The following is an 18418-nucleotide window of genomic DNA, read 5'->3' as shown; positions in this document are numbered from 1 at the left end:
ATTATTTCTCTATCCCCAGCACAATGACCATATGTAATGAGATAATCTCTTATTTAAAATAAAAAAGCCTTGGAAACATCAAATCCTGTGTATGAAAAAGTAGTTTCTTTATGGGGGTTCCTTTAATTGCAAAAAAAATATTTTCTTTTGCTTTGTAATGGTACATTTTTGTCAGTCAGCAAAACCAACCTAAGTGCTGCAGATGTCTCCTTTTTGCTAGCTAAATTTAGGCTGTTCTTCCTCTCCTTCTGTATATATATTCCTCTGACATCAAGAGGACTATGGCCCCTTTAGAGTACGTTTATTGCTGTTGTAAACAGTGAAAACTGATGAGGCCAGATGATGGGAGCTTCTGCCAATGTCTCTTCTTAGCATGCTTTCATTTCAAACTACATGAACTGGTACCAGTTAGTGCCGAAACTCTGAAAGTATGAAAATACAACCAGAAAGGAGGGAATGGGAAATGTGTGTCAATGCATACAAAATGTATATTCTGTTTTCTTCAATGAGGTATGTGAACAATTTTGCAGTATGTAGCTGTGGGAGGAGGAGAAACTCCTGGTGCAAATCTAAGTAAAAAACGTGGGAGTATTGGGGCGGGGGGGGGAGGGGGATGGTGGGGGGGAGGGGGGACAGGACAGAGAGACAGAGAGGAGAGGCCTTTTCTAGATTTGAGTTAGATTTGTTTCAGTGTAAGTTTTCTTTAAGATTCGGACTTTGCTGTAGCCAAACCTAGTCCAATCCTGAGTTTTAGGCTTCAAATTTGCAAGAGTGGCCTAGGAGGTTCTTTTTGGGTACCTGGGGTAAGCTCTTGTACATTTTCAGTTGTGCCTAAATTAAAAAAAGTGTAAATGGAGATGCAAACTTGGAACAAAAAAAAATGACATCAGCAGGATTTGCTTTGAACTTTCAAATCTCTCTGCCTCTCATGTCTGCATTTGTACAGGGTGTTAAGTGTTTCAGATTTGATTGTCCATCTCATCGAGAAATAAGTAACATTCTCTCTTAGTACAAGCATTTGAGTTACCTCTAAATTCACCAGTTTTAATATACATTCTCCCTTCAATGGGCATCTACAATACACTGCAAAGATGATTTACCTTGTGCGTGTTTGTATCCAAGTCACTAATTTCTACGCTCTGTCTCCTTTTTGCTATGATGCAAAAAAGCAAGCTGTTTGTCTTGCCTTTGAAGGCACCGCTTTACCACTTCCATGCCAGTTTTGAGAAAGTAGTTTTCATGATTCTGACCGGTCCGTGATGTCAGCCTCTACAGGCCACTTCTTACATTTTCAAACAAGCAAGGCTTTCCTGCTTTCTCCCGTGATGTCCTTACGTTAACCTTATGTCCCCTGTTAACCGCAGCACAGCTATTTCCCGATCCTTCTTCAAACAAGCCCTTCCTCTCCTTCTCACGCTGTTCCTCGCCAGGATGACTGAAGGAAAAACCAGCAACAGGTGGGTGCCGGTGCCCGCCGTGTCGGTAAGGTCCGCAGGGTCGCCGCGCTGCCCTGCCTGCCCGTGACCTGCTCTCCTGCAGCCAGGCTGTCCCCGGGACAGGGACATCGCCAGCTCCGGTTTTTTTTACGGCCGGCAGCACCACAGGAGCTGCTCCGCGCCTGGGACTCTCACAGCACCAGTGCCCACGCCGTTGTTTAGCCCACTTTTGCCCACTTACTCCTGCCAGCCGCACACTGCAAAGGGCGCTTCAAGGCGGACAAACGAAGCAGCCAAGTGCCCCCGGGGCACACCTGTGGCTGTCCCGGCCGCCGTTAGAGGGGCCCCGCCGCGCCGGGGAGCGCCCCACGCCCGCAGCGATCGGCGCCGGGGACGCTGGAGGGCGGGGTTGGCCGGGGGCACCGCCCCGTTCCCGCCGGTGAGGCCGCGCCGCTTCGGCCGGGCCGGGCCGGGTCTCGGGGACCGCCGCGCCCTCGCGCGGGGCTGGGCGGAGCCAAGGCGCCGGCCCCTTTAAGGGAGGCGGCGAGCACTCACCTTGCCTCCTCCTCCCCCCGCCCCGCCGACTAGGTACCGGCCCCGAGCCCAGCCGAGCTCTGATTGGGCGGCCGCCGGGCCCGGTCACGTGGGGGGGGGGGCGCGCTCCCCACAGCCTCCAGGCCGCCATTTTGGCTGGAAAGTTTGGAATTTCCGAGCAGTGCGAGCGGGAGGCGGCGGGCGGCGCGAGCGCCCCAGCCCTGCCCGCCCCGGCACCGGCCCGGCCCGCCCCGCCGCGCTGCTCCGCGTCGCCCGGCCCCGCCGCGCTTGTCCCGTCCCGTCCCTCGCGGAGGCGCCGCGGCGAGCGCCGGCGGGAGCCCCGAGCGGAGCCGCTCGCTCGCCGGCCGGCCGGCGGGGCTGCGGGTCGGTCGGTGGGTCGGTCGGTCAGGCGGGGCGGCCGCCGCCCCCCTCCCTCCGCGCCCGGCCGGCAGGGGGAGCCGCGCCGCCGCCCCCGCCGCGCCGCCCCGAGTCGGGCTCAAAGTTTGTGAGGCGGAGCCCCGGCCGCCGGGAGGGAGCCGCGGCCCCGCAGCGCCATGCCCGTCAGGAAGCAAGGTGAGCGCCGCACGCCGAGGGGCCCCGCCAGCCGCCGGAGTCGCTGCCTGACAGCTGCGGCGGGACTGGCGAGGAGGGGCGGCTGCCGGGAAGCGCCGGGCTGCGGGCGGTGCGAGCCCGCCGAGGGGCACGGTCCCCGCCCGCGCTCTCCCGGCTGCGAACAAAGAAGCTGCCGGGCCGGGCTGGGGCGGTCCCGAGCGCGGAGGCTTGTTGCGTCCCCGGCGTGTGCATCCCCCGCGCTCCTACCTGCGGCGGCGGGGTCAGCCGTGTCTCTGGTCTCCGCTTGCAGATACCCAGCGAGCCCTGCGCCTCCTGGAGGAATACCGCTCCAAGCTGAGCCAGGCGGAGGACCGGCAGCTGCGGAACTCCATAGAGCGTGTCATCAGCATCTTCCAAAGCAACCTCTTCCAGGCTTTGATAGGTAAAGACTGGCTTCTCTCAGTTCGTGCTCAAGCCCGTCGGGTCTTGCTTTATGCAGTGTTAAGAAGTCCTTACGTTAGAAGCCATGTGCCTTTTGTGGTTGTGTTTTTGTTTTGCATAGTAACACACGTGCTGTTACAGATCAACAGTTCGCTTGTTTCATACGCTTACTTTATTTGAGGCTTCTGACTGGCCCAAACTGGTGCAGTTTTTCTTTTTCAGTGACATGTTATTGTGGATTACTTTATATAAACTGTTTTTCCACTTATCTTTATTCACCTGAACAATTTCTAAGGAGTATTTTTTTTTTTTTGGTCAGTCCATATTTAACAGGTTAATGAATGAGTTCAAATGGTTTTAATCTAAAGTAGGATTCAGGCAAGTCTTCCTGCTGAAGAGTCTCTAAAAACATCGCAAAGTGTATATCTGAAGTGCAAAGTTAAACTAAATGAGAAGAAACTTCTAATCCTTCAGGGAATACTACAGTAATCTTTTCTCCTTTGTTTGTTGCATGTGTAGTGAAAATGCTACTAGTTCTTACTTTAGGGTACTTGTAGAGCTTCACTTAAAATGTTTCCGTAAGTCTTGTTGAACTGCTTACGTGTAACTTAGGATTTCCTGCTTGTCTGTTTGGAAGAAAAATTGAGCAGAAATACAACTTGCAGAATCCTGGCTTTATTTGGGAACTACTGCAGGGAAGCCATGAGGTGTGGTTTCTCCTTGATTGATTGTGACTATCTTTATGACAGCTAATGAATGAAAGGATTTTGTTAGTTTACCTTTAAGAGTAAAACTTGTAAAGTTCTGCATCCTTGTCTTTTAACAAAGTAGCTTGTGTCTGAATTGTACTAACAACAAACACTGTAGCTACATTTGTTATTTATCTTACTGCACGTGTCATACAGGTGTACATCTTCATAGTACCACAGCTGCTTTGAATTGATGTTGTGGTGGAAACACAGGGACAGGCAAAACATAGACATGCGTTGCTGCATGTGGCATGTTTTCTTCTGGAAACATTTCATCATGCATGTTTTCAGAAGATAGTAATCTTGCTGTGACTTTTTTTTATCATGTAAGTTTGTGAAAGGTAGTTGTAATAATAGGTTAGGTAGAGAAATCTTTTACTTAGAGGAACTCTGTGCGTTTCTCTTCAATACTCAGTTGATGCTAACCAACTCCATGATGAAAAACTAGACATAATATTTGTGGGACGTGTATGAATAGGATTCAGTCATCGGTGGATCACAGTGTTGAGGTCTTCTATCAGAAGCTTAATGTACTGCAGTTACGCTTTCTATTTTCACTTGGCAAATTTCAATATTAACTATAATTTTTCTCATTCTGTTTGTGTGTATGTGTGTGGCTTTTTAAAATATTTTGAGGATCTGTGCAGTACTCTTTCTTCCCCTTCATTGAAGAAGATACCCAGCTGTTAGCCTTTGACATTCCAACCTGTAAGACATAATCTCTGCTGGTATCTACATAATGGATCTTCATTGTTTTAATAACTCTACACCTAGTAGTAGTAAACTTGAAACAGCAGGCAACCTCGTGTCTGCTGGCTTCATTCTGCAAGAGCAAAAAACGGGAACGTGTTGTTGCCTCGATGGGCTACATGGCCTGTTTTCTGGTCTTGTAAGAAACTGTACGTTGCAACCATATGACCCTAGTTTTTTGTTGGGTTCAGTTTATCTGTGTGTGCACAATAGGTGTCAGACTTCTTGGGTGTGTTGCATTAACTTTGCATTTACTGGTTCACTGTATGATTGTTACAGAGTGTACACATATGTTCCAAAACTGACTATCTGAAAAGTGATAACACAGAAGGCTAGTATTTTCCAAGCAATTTATGCTGTCAGCTTGAGTCTTTCACCTTTAACCTGCTCCTTTCTGTGGAGATATGTTGGGGGAATTCTTGTTTGTGACAGGCTGCTCCTAGCTCTTATTTTCTTGGGAACGTGTTTTAATGGTGTGACTGCAGCATGACGGGGTTGAAGAATGCGGGGAACTCCCTGGGAAAGGTGCTATCTGGAGGATGGCTGTGGTTATTGGGAAGACCTTGAGTCTGCTCCTGCCTGTCTGCTTTCCATGAAGATATGGAAGCAGGATGGATTATGTACTCACTTGTGCTGCAGGTTAGGCTTACCTGGAATACTGCGTTTCACATTGATTCATGGATAATTTTTAAGTATGCTTTTGAGAGGAGTTGTGGCATGTCCCCAACTTAAATAGCAAATGCTGTTCTGACAAAAAGTTTGAAGCTTAACTACTGACTTATTTCTCATATAAATAGTTCTTCTAGGAAGGTGCTACTTTTAGTTTCTGGGACTTTTTTTTTTAAATTATACTAAAAAAGGGAAAAAAAACCCAACAACTTGATCCATTAATTTTCTGCTTTTTCTGTAAAGTTACTGCACTGTATCCAAGACCTGCCTGTCCATGATAGGTGAGAATGTTTGTGAAGGCTGCAGCCAGGATCTGCTGTCAACTTCATGTATGTTTTTTAGTATAATTTTTAACTTGGCAATCAAATGCCCTTCTTTCAAGCAAAAAAATAGATGTTGCTTTATGCACAGAACTGTATCTTTAGGTTTATAATGGGGGAAATGAAATATTCCTGAAAAATACACATTTTATCAATATTTTGTATATTTAGATAGGTGTGAAGCAATTAAAGGTTATTTGGGTTTTTTTGTGAATTTCCATTTCGATGCTGAAGAATAAATGGTATTGTTTTCTCATTTGAGCCTTCTTTAATGTTGTCCTCTCCTTTTAATTCTATCAATAAAACTTCAGTTCTGCAATCTGCAAACTTGACCTGGTTCTTAAACACATAATTATGGCTTTAAATGATTTGAGTTACAGCAGTAAGTAGTCAGTGTGAATAGCCAGTGTTATGAAATTGACATTATTGCAACAGTGTTACATTTTGAGTGAAATAACTGTAAGAACTTCAAATTAGTAACAAAATTGGTAACCAAATGTGACCTCCTTAAAATAGCCTATGAAAAAAAATCCCGTTTGTTTTTTTTTTTTTCTTTTCTATGTCTTCTGTACTGTGGTATTTCCCATTGCTGTTGCTTCAACTCGGCCAAGTATAATGATGCCTAGTACTTTTAATTAAATGGATACCAATGACCTGTAATTGAAATCAGCTTGAGAATAGTGTCAGTTGTAAGTAAATTTCCTACTGTACAGTCTCAGAATTGTGTGATATCTTTTCTATCTTGTGATTTCTTGATTGTAGTTAAAATAGCTTGTTATTGATATTCTGATAATTGATAAGGGGAGTCAGTTAAGTTAAGAGACCAAAGAAAGATACTTACAGAGGCATGGGATAGACTTAATTTCACTTTGGTGAAGAATTTGATACTTAGGTTCAAATAGTGAAGTAGTAATTGTGCAGATAAGTTCTGCTTCTAATTTAGGCACTTTTTTACCTTTTTGAGAAGGTACAGATATATGATGTATTTATATTTTTGAAAATACAAGAGGAGGGACACTTGCAGGCATAAGTCTAACACTTCTGAGGGGAAAACATGTGAAGCAGGCTTCTGTTTATGCACAGAATCTTTTTGTGTAATTAAAGTATATTTTTAATGACTCGTGTGCTGCAGTTGACTATATTAAAATAGTCTTCTAAAATTAAAAATATTACTAGTTGTAGATAGAAACATTGAAGTAGTTACCTACTTTAAAAATATTCCCTTTCCTAACAATGACTAACTCCATTTGCACAGATGTCAGAAAAAGGGAATTCTAAAAGAGTGTCTACGTACCCTGACCATTGAGTTGGTTGTGCTGCCTTTCTTGTCTTGTTTCTTGCCTTGTTTGTCTGAAATGTTGTGGTGTGGTTTTCCTGTTGTTTTTTTTTTGTTTCCCCCCCCCCCCAATATATTGTTTTATAGCTATGCATATATACTTTTTGGTATAAAATGGCAAATTTGACTAGAGGAGGTTGGATGCGTGGAATTTTATATGTGTAAGCATTCTAATATATTTCACTTGAAGTCCTTCTGCATGAAGATCTGCTTCAAGAATGGTGCTTACGCGCTGGCTATTCGTAACACTAAATATCCAGTGTGGGAAATCTTGAAGAAAAAAATACAGTGGTTTCAGTAATCCTTACTGAACCAAAGAACATTTTCACCCTGGTAATCATTAAGGTTTTCTAACCATAGTTTGGATTCACAAGCTTTATGAATTGGACAGAATATATTTAAAATGTGTTAATATGTTTTTACACACCAGAGAAAGAAATCCTGTCTCTGAAATGTTTGTAAAATCAATGGTTGCATTAAGGTAAACTTTTTGTTTGAATTTATCAGTAGTCTGTCCGGGGCTGAAACTTTTGGTAATATAAAACATACTCTGCATCTTTCTCGGCTTGGTTCACACTGGCTTTTTGAAGTGAATTAGGGAAACGACCCTAGATTTTAGACCGAAGTAGACTGGATTGGGTCAGCACTCCTCCAAGTTCGTACCCTTCAGCATGGATTGACCACAGTCCTGCTAAATGGCATGCGGTCCCAGTTCCCTGAGCTGTGCGTGGCATCTCTGTAGACATTCTTGCTCTTTTAGATCCCTCTCAATAATCCAGAGTGGAAATACTTTCTGTACTTGCTGGCTAAAATAAAATCAAACACAGTTAAAGCAGAAGCTGTTCTTTGTAAGTGAAACCAAAAGTACTTGCTCTTGGGCAAACTTCAGTATCAGCTTTTATTTCAGTGATATAGTTAGTTGATACAGCATATGGCATGATGACACAGTTAACTTCTCAAATCAGCTCAGGCCTCGGAGAGAATTTTAGTTGTGGGTATGTGTCATTGTGTCCGATTGCTCTTTGGTTAACTTGAAGAAGGCTACTTTGTGAACTGCTTCCCATTTTCTCAGTGTTACTGTGGCCCTGGTATGAGTCCTTTCAGACTCGGTTGAATAATATTTATATTAAGAATCCAGAAATTCTTGGCAGTAAGTTGAGGATCTGGTTAGATAGTCAGTAAATATTTGTTTGTTTCTTTTACTAGAGGAAAATTCAGAGAGAATTGGATCTTCTGTTATACTGGATGCTACGGAAATTGTTGCACATGCTAAATAGGGTACTTTCACATTGAAGTCTTACCCTTGCTGCATTTTGGGGACTTTTTCCCCAGATTACAACTTCTATAATATAAAATCTTTGCTCATATATGAGACTGAAACATCCATGGATATAGTTCTTGTGACTTTGAGATGTTATGTGCTTTTTGGACAAGTTACCTAAGGGTATGCTATAGTTATGGTTACTATGGTCGTCTTCAGAAACTTACGCAAAGGTTAGTCACTTTCAGAGACATTTGGCCTAGAGCTGTGTCTTCAGAGGTAGTTAAGTACTTGAGCATACTCATCTATTTTTCTTTATCCAGATGGAGGGAGGATAAAATATTTTAATTGGTGTCCAGATGCTTGGAGTGTTAACTCAGTCACTGTTAGTGTGATTCTGCCACATAGTTTGTCGTGGCTTCAGAATGTCCCGGTTTTTGGAAGAACTTAACATCTTCCTCGTCAAGGAACCTAGTAATGAGTGAAGCAATCTCATTGCTCCTTTGCTTTAAAGAGCTACTTATTGTTTTGTATGTATGTAATGCAGTTCAGTAGCGTAGAAAGTTTTGGGGTTGTTGTGTGCTTGGTTTATCAAGTGTTTTCCGTGCTGTATACATGTGTGCGTGTGACAGTGCAATGTATTGAATTTTGGGGATTAGGTGCTGCTTTTGGTAGCCTAAAATAGGAAGTAAGACTAGTGTAAGTTGAGTAACTGCTGGTATGCAGATGAATAGTATTGTGGCAAAAGATTATCCTTGTAGTGATTATACTGACTTTGTAATCAGTATTGAATAGCTGTGCTATAATCACAGTATAATTCTCTTCACAGGGTTGCCATTAAAAGGGACCATTGACAAGAAAACTTTGTCACTAAACTGCTGTTCATCCAGGGGCTGAAAAGAAAGTAAAAGCTGGGAATAATTGGTATGGTTTCCAGGTTATGGATAAGTTTATCTTTTGTACTGTTCTTGCTTCACTTTCTTTACTGTGTTCTTTCACCTGTCTTCCCTAGTTTTAATGCCTGCCTCCTCCCATGCTGCTGTGTATCTGACTTTGCCCCTAATCTCCCTCAACATTTGCTTCAGTGCTTGGGTACAGAGTAGAGGAAGGGCAAAAACATGAGAGAGGATATGTAGTCTTAATCTTAGGCCTGCTTCCATGGTGATCCCAACAGCAAGGGCAGAACATTTTTTTTTCAGCTCTGAAGCTGGAATGCCACGTGCCTCCTGTGCGTTTGATTGCTTGTATTTTGAGGGATGGTGCTTGTTTTGGTGCAGGTGAAATGAATCTTTGAAGAAACTGAACTCTAGCAACTGACTGGTAGTCTCTTTGCACAGATGGTTTCCTGAGTCATAGCTAGGCCAAATTTGCATGAATGTTAGGAAACTGCAGAAGGTGTAGGGCTGACACTAGAATAACCTTCTTAGCTTCATGTTCCTTCTCCAAATTAGAGGAGGCTCTAGAGCTCTTTGATAAAGCTTTTATAGGAATCTTGTCATGTGCGAATATCTTCCCAGCCGTATCCTCAAAAAAACCTGAGTTATTTTGGCTTGAAATTAAAAAGTCAACTTAACACAGGTGCAATAAGGAAAGCTTTTAAAGGAATTGTAAAAGCATTGCAAATTTAAGTCTTGTGTTCAGAAATTTGTGTTAGAATTTGGCTGCAGGCAATGTGCAAGTGTTACCACATACAGCATCTTCACCAGCAGTATCCTTGTGTTGCCACCAATGTCAGATAATTACCTTGGAGTCTGTGGGCTTACTGTTGGTAGAGGAAACCAATGCTTGTGCTGTCTCCTCTAAGCAGAGCTATGCACCTGTACGAAAGCTCAGCTTGGAGTGTTTAGTGAACTCATCCCAAAAATAGTTTGATTTTTTTTTTTTTTAACACATTTGTCTGGAGAGAAAACTCTTCAGTTCTGTACCTGACACTATTTAGGGGGCATACTACAAATAACACTTAATAGTAACACTTCCTTTGTTCCTCACAGGGTTTTGTTACCACTAAAGACAGTAGTAAATACATCCTTTTAAGGAAAAATGTGCATTGTTATACTGGCTGCTGATTTGTAGCTGGGGTTGAGATATTGGTAGAGGGGGGATAACTGGGGAGTTAAATTGTTAGTTTGAGTTTGGTTTTGGGGGTGATTTTTTATGGGGTTGTTTTTTAGGCTTAGTTTGATGACTAAGTGTGCATGAGGTGGTATTAAATGGAAAAGAGTTTGGACAGCAGCAGACTGTTATGCCAGTTTTTGGCTGTGTGATGACAACTTCAATTTTTGAAGTTTTTCCTACCTTAGTTCTGAACATAGAGAAGACTCTCTGTTTCTGAAGGAAAACAGGAAAGAGACAACATGAAGACGTAGTGAAGGAGTGATGAGTGAGCAAAGAGGAAAACAAGAATGAACAGCTTGGAAAGCATAAGTGGACAGGCTGGCAAGGAGTTGAACATGTCTGACTGTACAAAGCAGATAGAGGAATAAAAGCCAACAACCAGATCCAAGGTTAAATAAGGGTGATTTCAGTTCAGTGCAAATTAAGGAGTGTGTGTGTTAGAAGTGGAAAATAGTATCTCCTGGAATTTGAGTTAAGCAAAGAATTGTGTGCAGAGGGGAAGTTTAAAGGGTAGGACACACTGAAACAAGTGGAAGGGCTGAGGATGAGTAGTTGGATGCTACAGCTTGTAGCTAAGGATCTTTAGAACAGAACATGTGTGGTGAGAAAGTTGCACTGCAGCTTGCAACTTCCATTTTTAGGAAGTCTTGATTGTGCACAGCAGTAGTTGGTTTAAATTTTTAAAGAACACAAAAAAAAAAACCAACCCAAAAAACCCAAACTCAAAACAACCAACCTGAAAGGGCCTTTTTTGTGGATCGTGGTGAGGCTGGTTTCTACTTTTAATAGTATGAATGCAAACATTTGTTTTTGACCAGACACACACACACACCATGACACAACACAACCAGTGAATACACAAAGAGAACACGTAGTTGACTGTGGCCTTTGGCTTGGTAAATGGACGTGAAGCTTTCCTTTGTGTTTGTATTTTCTTGTTGATCACTAATCATGTATTTTGCAAATCTTGGTTTACTTGAGTTAAATGGATATTCTTAGCTTGATATAGCAGATGAAGTAAGCACGGAGGATTGAGACTTCCTTAGAATTAGTCGGAGTTGCTTTACAGCTGAGGAATGAAGGTCTATAGCATTGGCAGACTCTTTTGCCTGTTCTGACAGTGACTCTACTTAGGTTTTGGCTATACATTCATTATGTTGGGCTGCTAAGAATTTGGTAGATGCCATAACATCTCAAATTTCTCTGAACTGAAATAACATGTTGACCTTTGTGTTCTTTCTAGTAGTTTTAAGACTTAAGTTTTCAGTGCTTCATATGCTTTGGCAGGATGCCCTAAGATAGATGTCTTTCCCACCCCCTCCACCACTCCCCTAGAATTAGAGAAGGACTTAATTTGTAATGGGATGATGCCTCTTCCTGGGCAACATACAGGTAGTCAAATTCTTAACAGGCTTATTTGTTTATGAAGTTATCTGTATTTGAAAAAAACAGGGATTGGCATGTGCTGTATTTGGATGAGTGAATGTCTGAGAAGAGGCAGACCAATGAGAGATGACAAAGGAATGGCTCATGTGGCTGGATCTTCTTCAAGTGAAATACTACACTGAAATAAGTCAGTTTCTGAAAGAATTCATAAGCTCCGTGGTTGCTTGCAAGCCTGAGGGAGCATGGTTGCACTGAAGGGTTCTCCTGAGCAAAGCTGGTGTTGAAATGCTTTGTGCTGTAAAGTTTCTATGTTGGTGGGAATGTTTGTAGTGGTTTTCTGACTTGCTGACTTTAACATTGACTGAAATTGGTTTGTTTTGCTGTTGAAAACCTATCAGAAAGGAATACCTTGTCTATGTCAGTGCAGAATTAACTGTATAGCTGAAGCACGTAAATCCTGTTGATGCTGCTGTGCAGAGGGACCTCAACAGGCTAGAGAAATGAGACTGACAGGAGCCTCATGGAGTTCAACACGAAGTGTGAAGTCCAGCAGCTGGGGAGGAACAATCCCATGTACCAGTATATGCTGTATGCCACCCAGCTGGAAAGCAGTTTTGCAGAAAGGGACATGTTGCACACTAGCAAGTAGCATGCCATTGAGGCAAAGACAGCGAGGAGTATCCTGGGCTGCATTAGATAAGGTATTGTCAGCAGATCGAGAGAGGTGACCCTTCCCCTTTGCATTTTAGAATGTAAAATATAAATTTAGAGTTTATAAAAAATAAGCAAATAGAGAACAATCATGAACTTCCTAAACTAACTCTTGCTCATGCACAAAGCTGTTAAAGACATTAAAACTGAAAATCTTCAATCCTCCTGTTGCGGATACAATTAGTACAGCATATGCAAAAGTGGTTGCTAACTTCATGTATATTGTGGCAGCAGTTCACAACTTTGTGTAGTGGGCAGCATTCACTGTTTTACATGCACAGTGTCCAGTGCAGTCTGTTGTAGTAAATGTGGTCGTGTTTTAGTCCGTGAAATGTAAAGCTTGTGTGGAATTTCCTGACGTTTATTTAAGAGAAACCACCTATAACACACATTTGGTCAAGATAGTTAGAGTGAAACTGCAAAGCTTAAAAGTAGCAGGTTACTGTGATCATCAAAGGACTGCTTTTAATTTGTTTTTAAACTACTTTTTAGAAGTAGTAAATGCCAATGAAATTTTAGTGATTCCCTCTATACTATAACATTAAAGGTCCAATATCAGAAACTTAAAGAAAAAAATAATGTGAAAAATTAGTGAGTTGCTTAATACTTGCTAGAAAGCCAAAACATATTACAATATGGGCAGAAAGAATGGAGAACGGGAGACTGAGTGCTACAGGGAATCCTGCCCATGAAGATGCTCGATGCTGATGGTTTCTTCCTCCTCACTGTTGTGTTTTCCTTAGGTTGTTTTTGTTTGCTAACATGTTCTGTGCTTCATTCTTTTTTCGTTAGTTTGCAGTTCCGTGTTATATCTGCATTTCTTGTATATATGGTGTGTTCCATGATGCTGGATTCTTGTTCTTTATTCTGTTATCCCTCAAACTGTTTTTGCCCGGTTCTCGCGGTTGGTTTCCTTTGACCAGTAATTAGCAGCTGGTGAGTTGTTTATAGCCTTGAGGCCTCTGATATCTTCCTGTACCTTTATTTTCAAGGCCTTTGCTCTTCTACACTACTTTTTATTCTAGGGCTCTAGGGTCATAGGTAATTCATTCCCTGCAGAATAACTACTTGTTAATGATAGCTCTTAGTTACAGAAATACACACGCTCTTATTTGTATATGTAATTTGTGTGTGTACATGTACTTATGTATAGCTTTTACTTAGCTTTGGACAATTGTGTGATTTAACACCTATTGGTTTTACATATATTTATAATATATGTGGAATATATAAACATACATGTATATGCAAATTTATGCATTTAAATATTATGTATTGATGTATAAGCTGTGTATATTTTGTATATACACATTTATGAAAATAGATGTTATATCACACAATTGTCGAAAGCTAAGTAAAAGCTAGACAAATTAGATAAGTCACCTGGTCTTTAGATAATTGCTGTTGGAGTTGGACAAGCTAGAACAGAGTTCCAGGCAGGCCAAGGCAAGTCCAGAGGCCTGGTTATTAGCTTAACGTGAGGCCCGTGGCCTGTTACAAGCAGTGTCAACACCTTGTTTTTGGGGTTACATGCAATTATGGGTATCTCATCTTTGACTTGCAAAGTTATAGGTATCAAAAGGTTCATCCATAATTGAATGCAGAGAATAATTCTGCTTGGCTTTATTTTGCTGGCTGACTATACTAAAATTACATATTCCTTTCTGCAGGAAAGGTGTATGTGGAGAGCTTGGCTGGACGATGAGATTTTTTTGAATGTGCACTGATGTTAATTTATCCTGATTACAAGTGTACTCTCTGAATACAGAGCAAAAAGTGTCAGACACTCCACATACCAGTAGAAATGGTAAGCAGAGGCCTTATGTCTGATTTCTAAGGAGCAGGGAAGAAATCTATCTGAAGGAATGGTGTCATGTTGCTGGTTGGAATCCTTGTCCTCGGAGGCTTATCCTCTAGACAGAATTGATGTAGGCTCTTGAAGTGCCATCAAATATACTTAATTTAGGAGATGTTGTAAGAATTTGTTTGCTTCTGTAGTTCTGCTCTTCTTTCAGTTACTATGTTGTCTTTTTTTTTTTTTTTTTTTTTGTAGACCTGGAACTCCCCTGTGAAGTCGATTTGGGTTTCAATTTGTATTCAGTAGATAACTTGTTCTTTTTTGCTTTAAGAGTGAGCAGTTTTAGCTTGTAGTGTATCATGTTACTGGTGAGTGAGCCTGTTGAAAGAACAAAACTAAGATGAGTGGAGAATCCAAGAAGGACGAAAAAAAATAATACACCAGCAAACTGCTTGTAGCTGGTCAACTTCTACTGTAGTGAATACTGAAAAAAACCCAACTCTGCTACCACTGCTTTGCTTCTCAAGTTAAGAAAAATAATTTTGTTTTTTGTGTCTTAAGTGTCCTCCTTTTCAGAACTAGTGGTCTGTCACTTGCTTTCTTTAGACTTTTATTCTTGTTGCCATCAAACATATTGCTGATTTGGCCACTTAATGTGGTTTTTACTTGTAAGCTGATGTAATTCCAGGATGATTTGCTGTGTTGCCTACCATTCATCGCTTTTTGTCACTTTGGCTTTCCTGAAACTTTATGCTCCTCTTTTTTTTTTTTTTTTTTTTTTTATAGGTCAATCAACTGCTCTTTTAATGTTCCTACTCTAGTTAGATATGTTCCCCATCTATGTTTTCTTTTACTGTTGTGTGATACCTGCTTTGAATTATTTTTCTTTAACTTAGTTGTCTGTAACTTAGTTTGAGAAATAATCTGTCTTGGAATTAATATGGGAGGAAGGGACTGGGACATGAAAAAAGCACATCTAGCTTGAAGGCCTCTAACCACGAATGTAACAAAAATTTAGTATTTTACTCCCTGCTATTTGTAAAAATTAGGAAGATGTTAGAGGTATGCTAATAACACATCCATAGATTAATGTGACCTCAGTAGATATTTAACTTTGTTCATGCAATGAATTATTTTTGTGAGTTGATAAATAACAGTAGAGTAGAAGAAGAATTTTTTTAGGTTAGATTTAGTATGGCCTGAGTTCCTAGCTTTAAAAAATGTAAATGGCCAGCACTCATTCCTTGCATACTTAATGCGTTCAGGGTGCACAGACTGCTTGCCTGTACTTGTGAGTATGTAATGTTGGCATTCTGAATAGTAAAAATGTAAACTTTTTTTTTTAAGTAGATATTATCATATGGACACCCAGTTAGTAGAAACTTTTTTTTTGTGGATTTGGAGCAAGTTCAAGATAAACAGAAACTAATCCCAATATTAAGTGGTGTATATATTTCTGACATCTTTCAATAGTAAGTCTGTTGTGGTGTCCTTCATAGAGAAGTGGAGAAGGAAGTGTATAGGAAGTAGTGTGCTTTTTGAAACAAGTAATTCTGCAGTATGAATAAATGGCTACCTCCACTGCCAGAGACTTAAAAGAATAGTAGCAGAATTGAGAATTGGTGCCCTAGATTTCTATTGCAAAACAGTTGCACAAATAACCCCTTCCCATAAATAATGCAGTAATCTTCCTGGCTTGGTTGTTGTGGATTGCAGCTATAGAATCAACTTAAACCACAGCCTATTTTAGTATACCAAGTAGTCTCTATTGGGAGGGGCAGGGAGAATATCTTTACTTGGTGTGCTTGATTGATGTATTAATGTTAATGCAGCTATGAGACAAATTTGCAACTGAGGGAGCTAATGTGAAAGATAGATTTAAAGGCAATTTGTATCTCTTAGGCTGCTTTGCTCGTGTATATCTAGGTCACTTAACATCTTCTGCAACCCTTACTGCTACTTCTTCCAATTAGCAGCACTAAGAGCAAGTATAACTTTAAAAATTAATGTAAGCAGTTGATAGGAATTTGATTCTTGCTCAGAGAAAAGATACAAATGGAATATGAGAATTGCGGTTTTTCGAACTGGTAGAGAGCAGGAGCGCAATGTCTATATTAAAAAAAAAAATCTAAGACAGCAACACCAACAACAGTATGACGTCTCTTATTTGTGTGGTCTTTCTTTTGTGGTGCAGCTCTATAAAGGAATTAGTTATTGTGCCTCTGTTACTGACTCTAGGCAGCTGCTGAAAAGCTACAAGATTCTGCAGATCAGAGTCCTCCTTACGTGAGTGTTTACGGATGTGGTTACAGTTGTAGCAAGTTTCATATGCTTATAGATCTGTAGAAACACCTTTGCTTCTTTTGTTATTTTTATTGGTGCTTCATGTAGTCAATAGGATGTCAATAAAAAACCCTAATGCAGCCATATTCTTGTTCCCCAGAGTTTCCAGCTGAGTTTTCAGGGTTATGGGAAGAGCTGTTTATTAGTTCATAAGTATGACTCAAAATTCAAACTGTTAAACTTTCATCTGTTACTTAAACTGAAAAAGCAGATGATGACCCATCCTGATCAATCTCCACTTTCCTAACTTCTTGCAACTTTTCTCTTTTGCTGATTTCATCAGTATACTTGTATTTGTCATCATTTAATCAAAACACATACCACAAAAAAGACTGTGTAATATTGCCCTTGAACAGTAGATTTCAGATAATCAAAGGCTACATTAGCTGAAGTGACATATACCATAACTTGAAGCATAGACTCTCATCCCTTCCACTGTTCCGCTACAGTTATTCCATATGCTTCTGCCGTTCCTGCTGCGGATCGTGCTACTGGGGTCGGTAGAGGAAGACCAGAGTGAGTGGAGCGACATAGGCTCTGAGATATGGGGCACAGAGAGCGAGTTGTGTATCCTGTGGGGGGGGTTCATGTGATCTTGGTGATACGGCTTCATCTGTAATAGGTAGATGAAGTAGTAGGTATCTAATTTGTTTTGCAGGAGGAAGATGATGTTAAAAATAATGTTATAGTAACTATAAAGCCTAATTCCTCAATTTTTTCACATCTTCAGATATTCAAGAATTTTATGAAGTGACCTTACTGGACAATCCAAAATGCATTGATCACTCACAGCCGTCTGAACCAACACAGCCTGTGAATACCTGGGACTTTTCCAGCCTTCCAAGCACAACAGTGACATCAGAAACACTGCCGAGCAGCCTTAGTCCAAGTGTAGAGGTATGATATAGAAATCTCTGGTTTATTTTTCTTATTTGAGACTATTAGCTTGACATTGCTCTCTACATTTCCTTCATTTTATAAAATATTTATTTTCATAGAAAACTTATGTCATTAAGATCAATACTCATAAGGGATTTAATTATTTAAATGTTTGATAACAGATGTGTGCATTTTGCTTAGTCAAAAATTTATAAACTTGTTTGTCAAATGTACCATTAAATGACCATGAAATTGGATTTATGCTCTGAATTGGGAACCTCGCTGACAGGCGAGGGAGTGGAATATAATGCTACCCTAAAGTGAATAAGGATTGTATTACAAGAACTTTCTACACAGATGACTTTGGGGATGACTTTTTAGCAATGTGTGCTTGTGTATATACATAGAATGGTGGTATACAAGCTTAGGTCGCCTGAGGGCTTTTAATGGGACATAGTCTGGTTCTGCTTTTGCCTTCCTACTTTTGGATCAAAAGACAGTCTGTAATCCCCATAGGTATTGTATTAGAGAATGTTAGAGCTACAGATAGCAGTTTTCCTGTTCACAGCAATCTGTTTTCTTTTCCATGATTTTATTTCCTGGAACCTTATTTGACAGTTTTATTTGTTTTAATCTCTAGTACAAAAAGATGAGTCAAAAAAAAAAAAAAATTAAAGACCTTGACAAGCATGAAAGGAATGTTGATCCTTTCAGTACTAAGGACTAGCGAAGAAAAAAAAAAAGATTCAGTTTGAAAAGGACGAAAGGTGCATATCTTCTTCCGATGTGCATTAAATACTGAGTTTTCAGTGTGCACTGGCAAAGCAGCTAACAAACCTAGAGATCTCGTAGGGCTGGTAATCGTGTGAGAGAAGTGTGTGCAGGAGGGAGCAGCCTTTCAAGCCGCTTGCTGTGATCTGTAGTGCCATCTGTAGGCGGGACAGTTTGTGTTTGGGAAGCACGTGGTGAAACTTGAATCACTGGTTGAAATCTCCTTTGACCTAAATGAGTAGTGTACTGCTAAGGAAATAGTTGTTGTGTGGCTTTTAAAAAAAAAAAATCTGTAGGGTATGTTTTCATATTGTGATTGTTTTCATTTCAGCTAAACAGCAAACACTCTTAACCTCTCAGATCTAAA

General features: G+C 40.9%; 1 protein-coding gene across 12 annotated transcripts in view; it reads left to right on the top strand.

Annotated features, from left to right (window-relative positions):
* The first annotated feature begins 2239 nt into the window (after nucleotides 1-2239).
* The window catches only part of DLG1 (discs large MAGUK scaffold protein 1), a 151762-nt gene continuing 135583 nt past the window's right edge, over nucleotides 2240-18418 (top strand). For 8 of the 12 annotated variants that reach the window (XM_086754904.1, XM_086754916.1, XM_086754902.1 and 5 more), the window contains exons 1-3: nucleotides 2241-2543; nucleotides 2833-2964; nucleotides 17132-17298. In XM_086754904.1, the coding sequence (XP_086611030.1) occupies nucleotides 2525-2543; nucleotides 2833-2964; nucleotides 17132-17298 (318 nt within the window). In that variant the 5' untranslated portion in view covers nucleotides 2241-2524. Of the gene's footprint in view, nucleotides 2544-2832; nucleotides 2965-17131; nucleotides 17299-18418 lie in introns of all 12 variants that reach the window. The other 4 variants (XM_086754899.1, XM_086754897.1, XM_086754895.1 and 1 more) reach the window with 2 other exon arrangements.

The sequence above is a fragment of the Chlamydotis macqueenii genome, chromosome 9 (genome assembly GCF_036417535.1).
Source record: "Chlamydotis macqueenii isolate bChlMac1 chromosome 9, bChlMac1.mat, whole genome shotgun sequence".
Lineage (NCBI taxonomy): Eukaryota > Metazoa > Chordata > Aves > Otidiformes > Otididae > Chlamydotis > Chlamydotis macqueenii.
The sequence above is the reverse complement of the archived record's forward strand: the minus strand, read 5'-3'. Positions and strand labels throughout refer to the sequence as shown.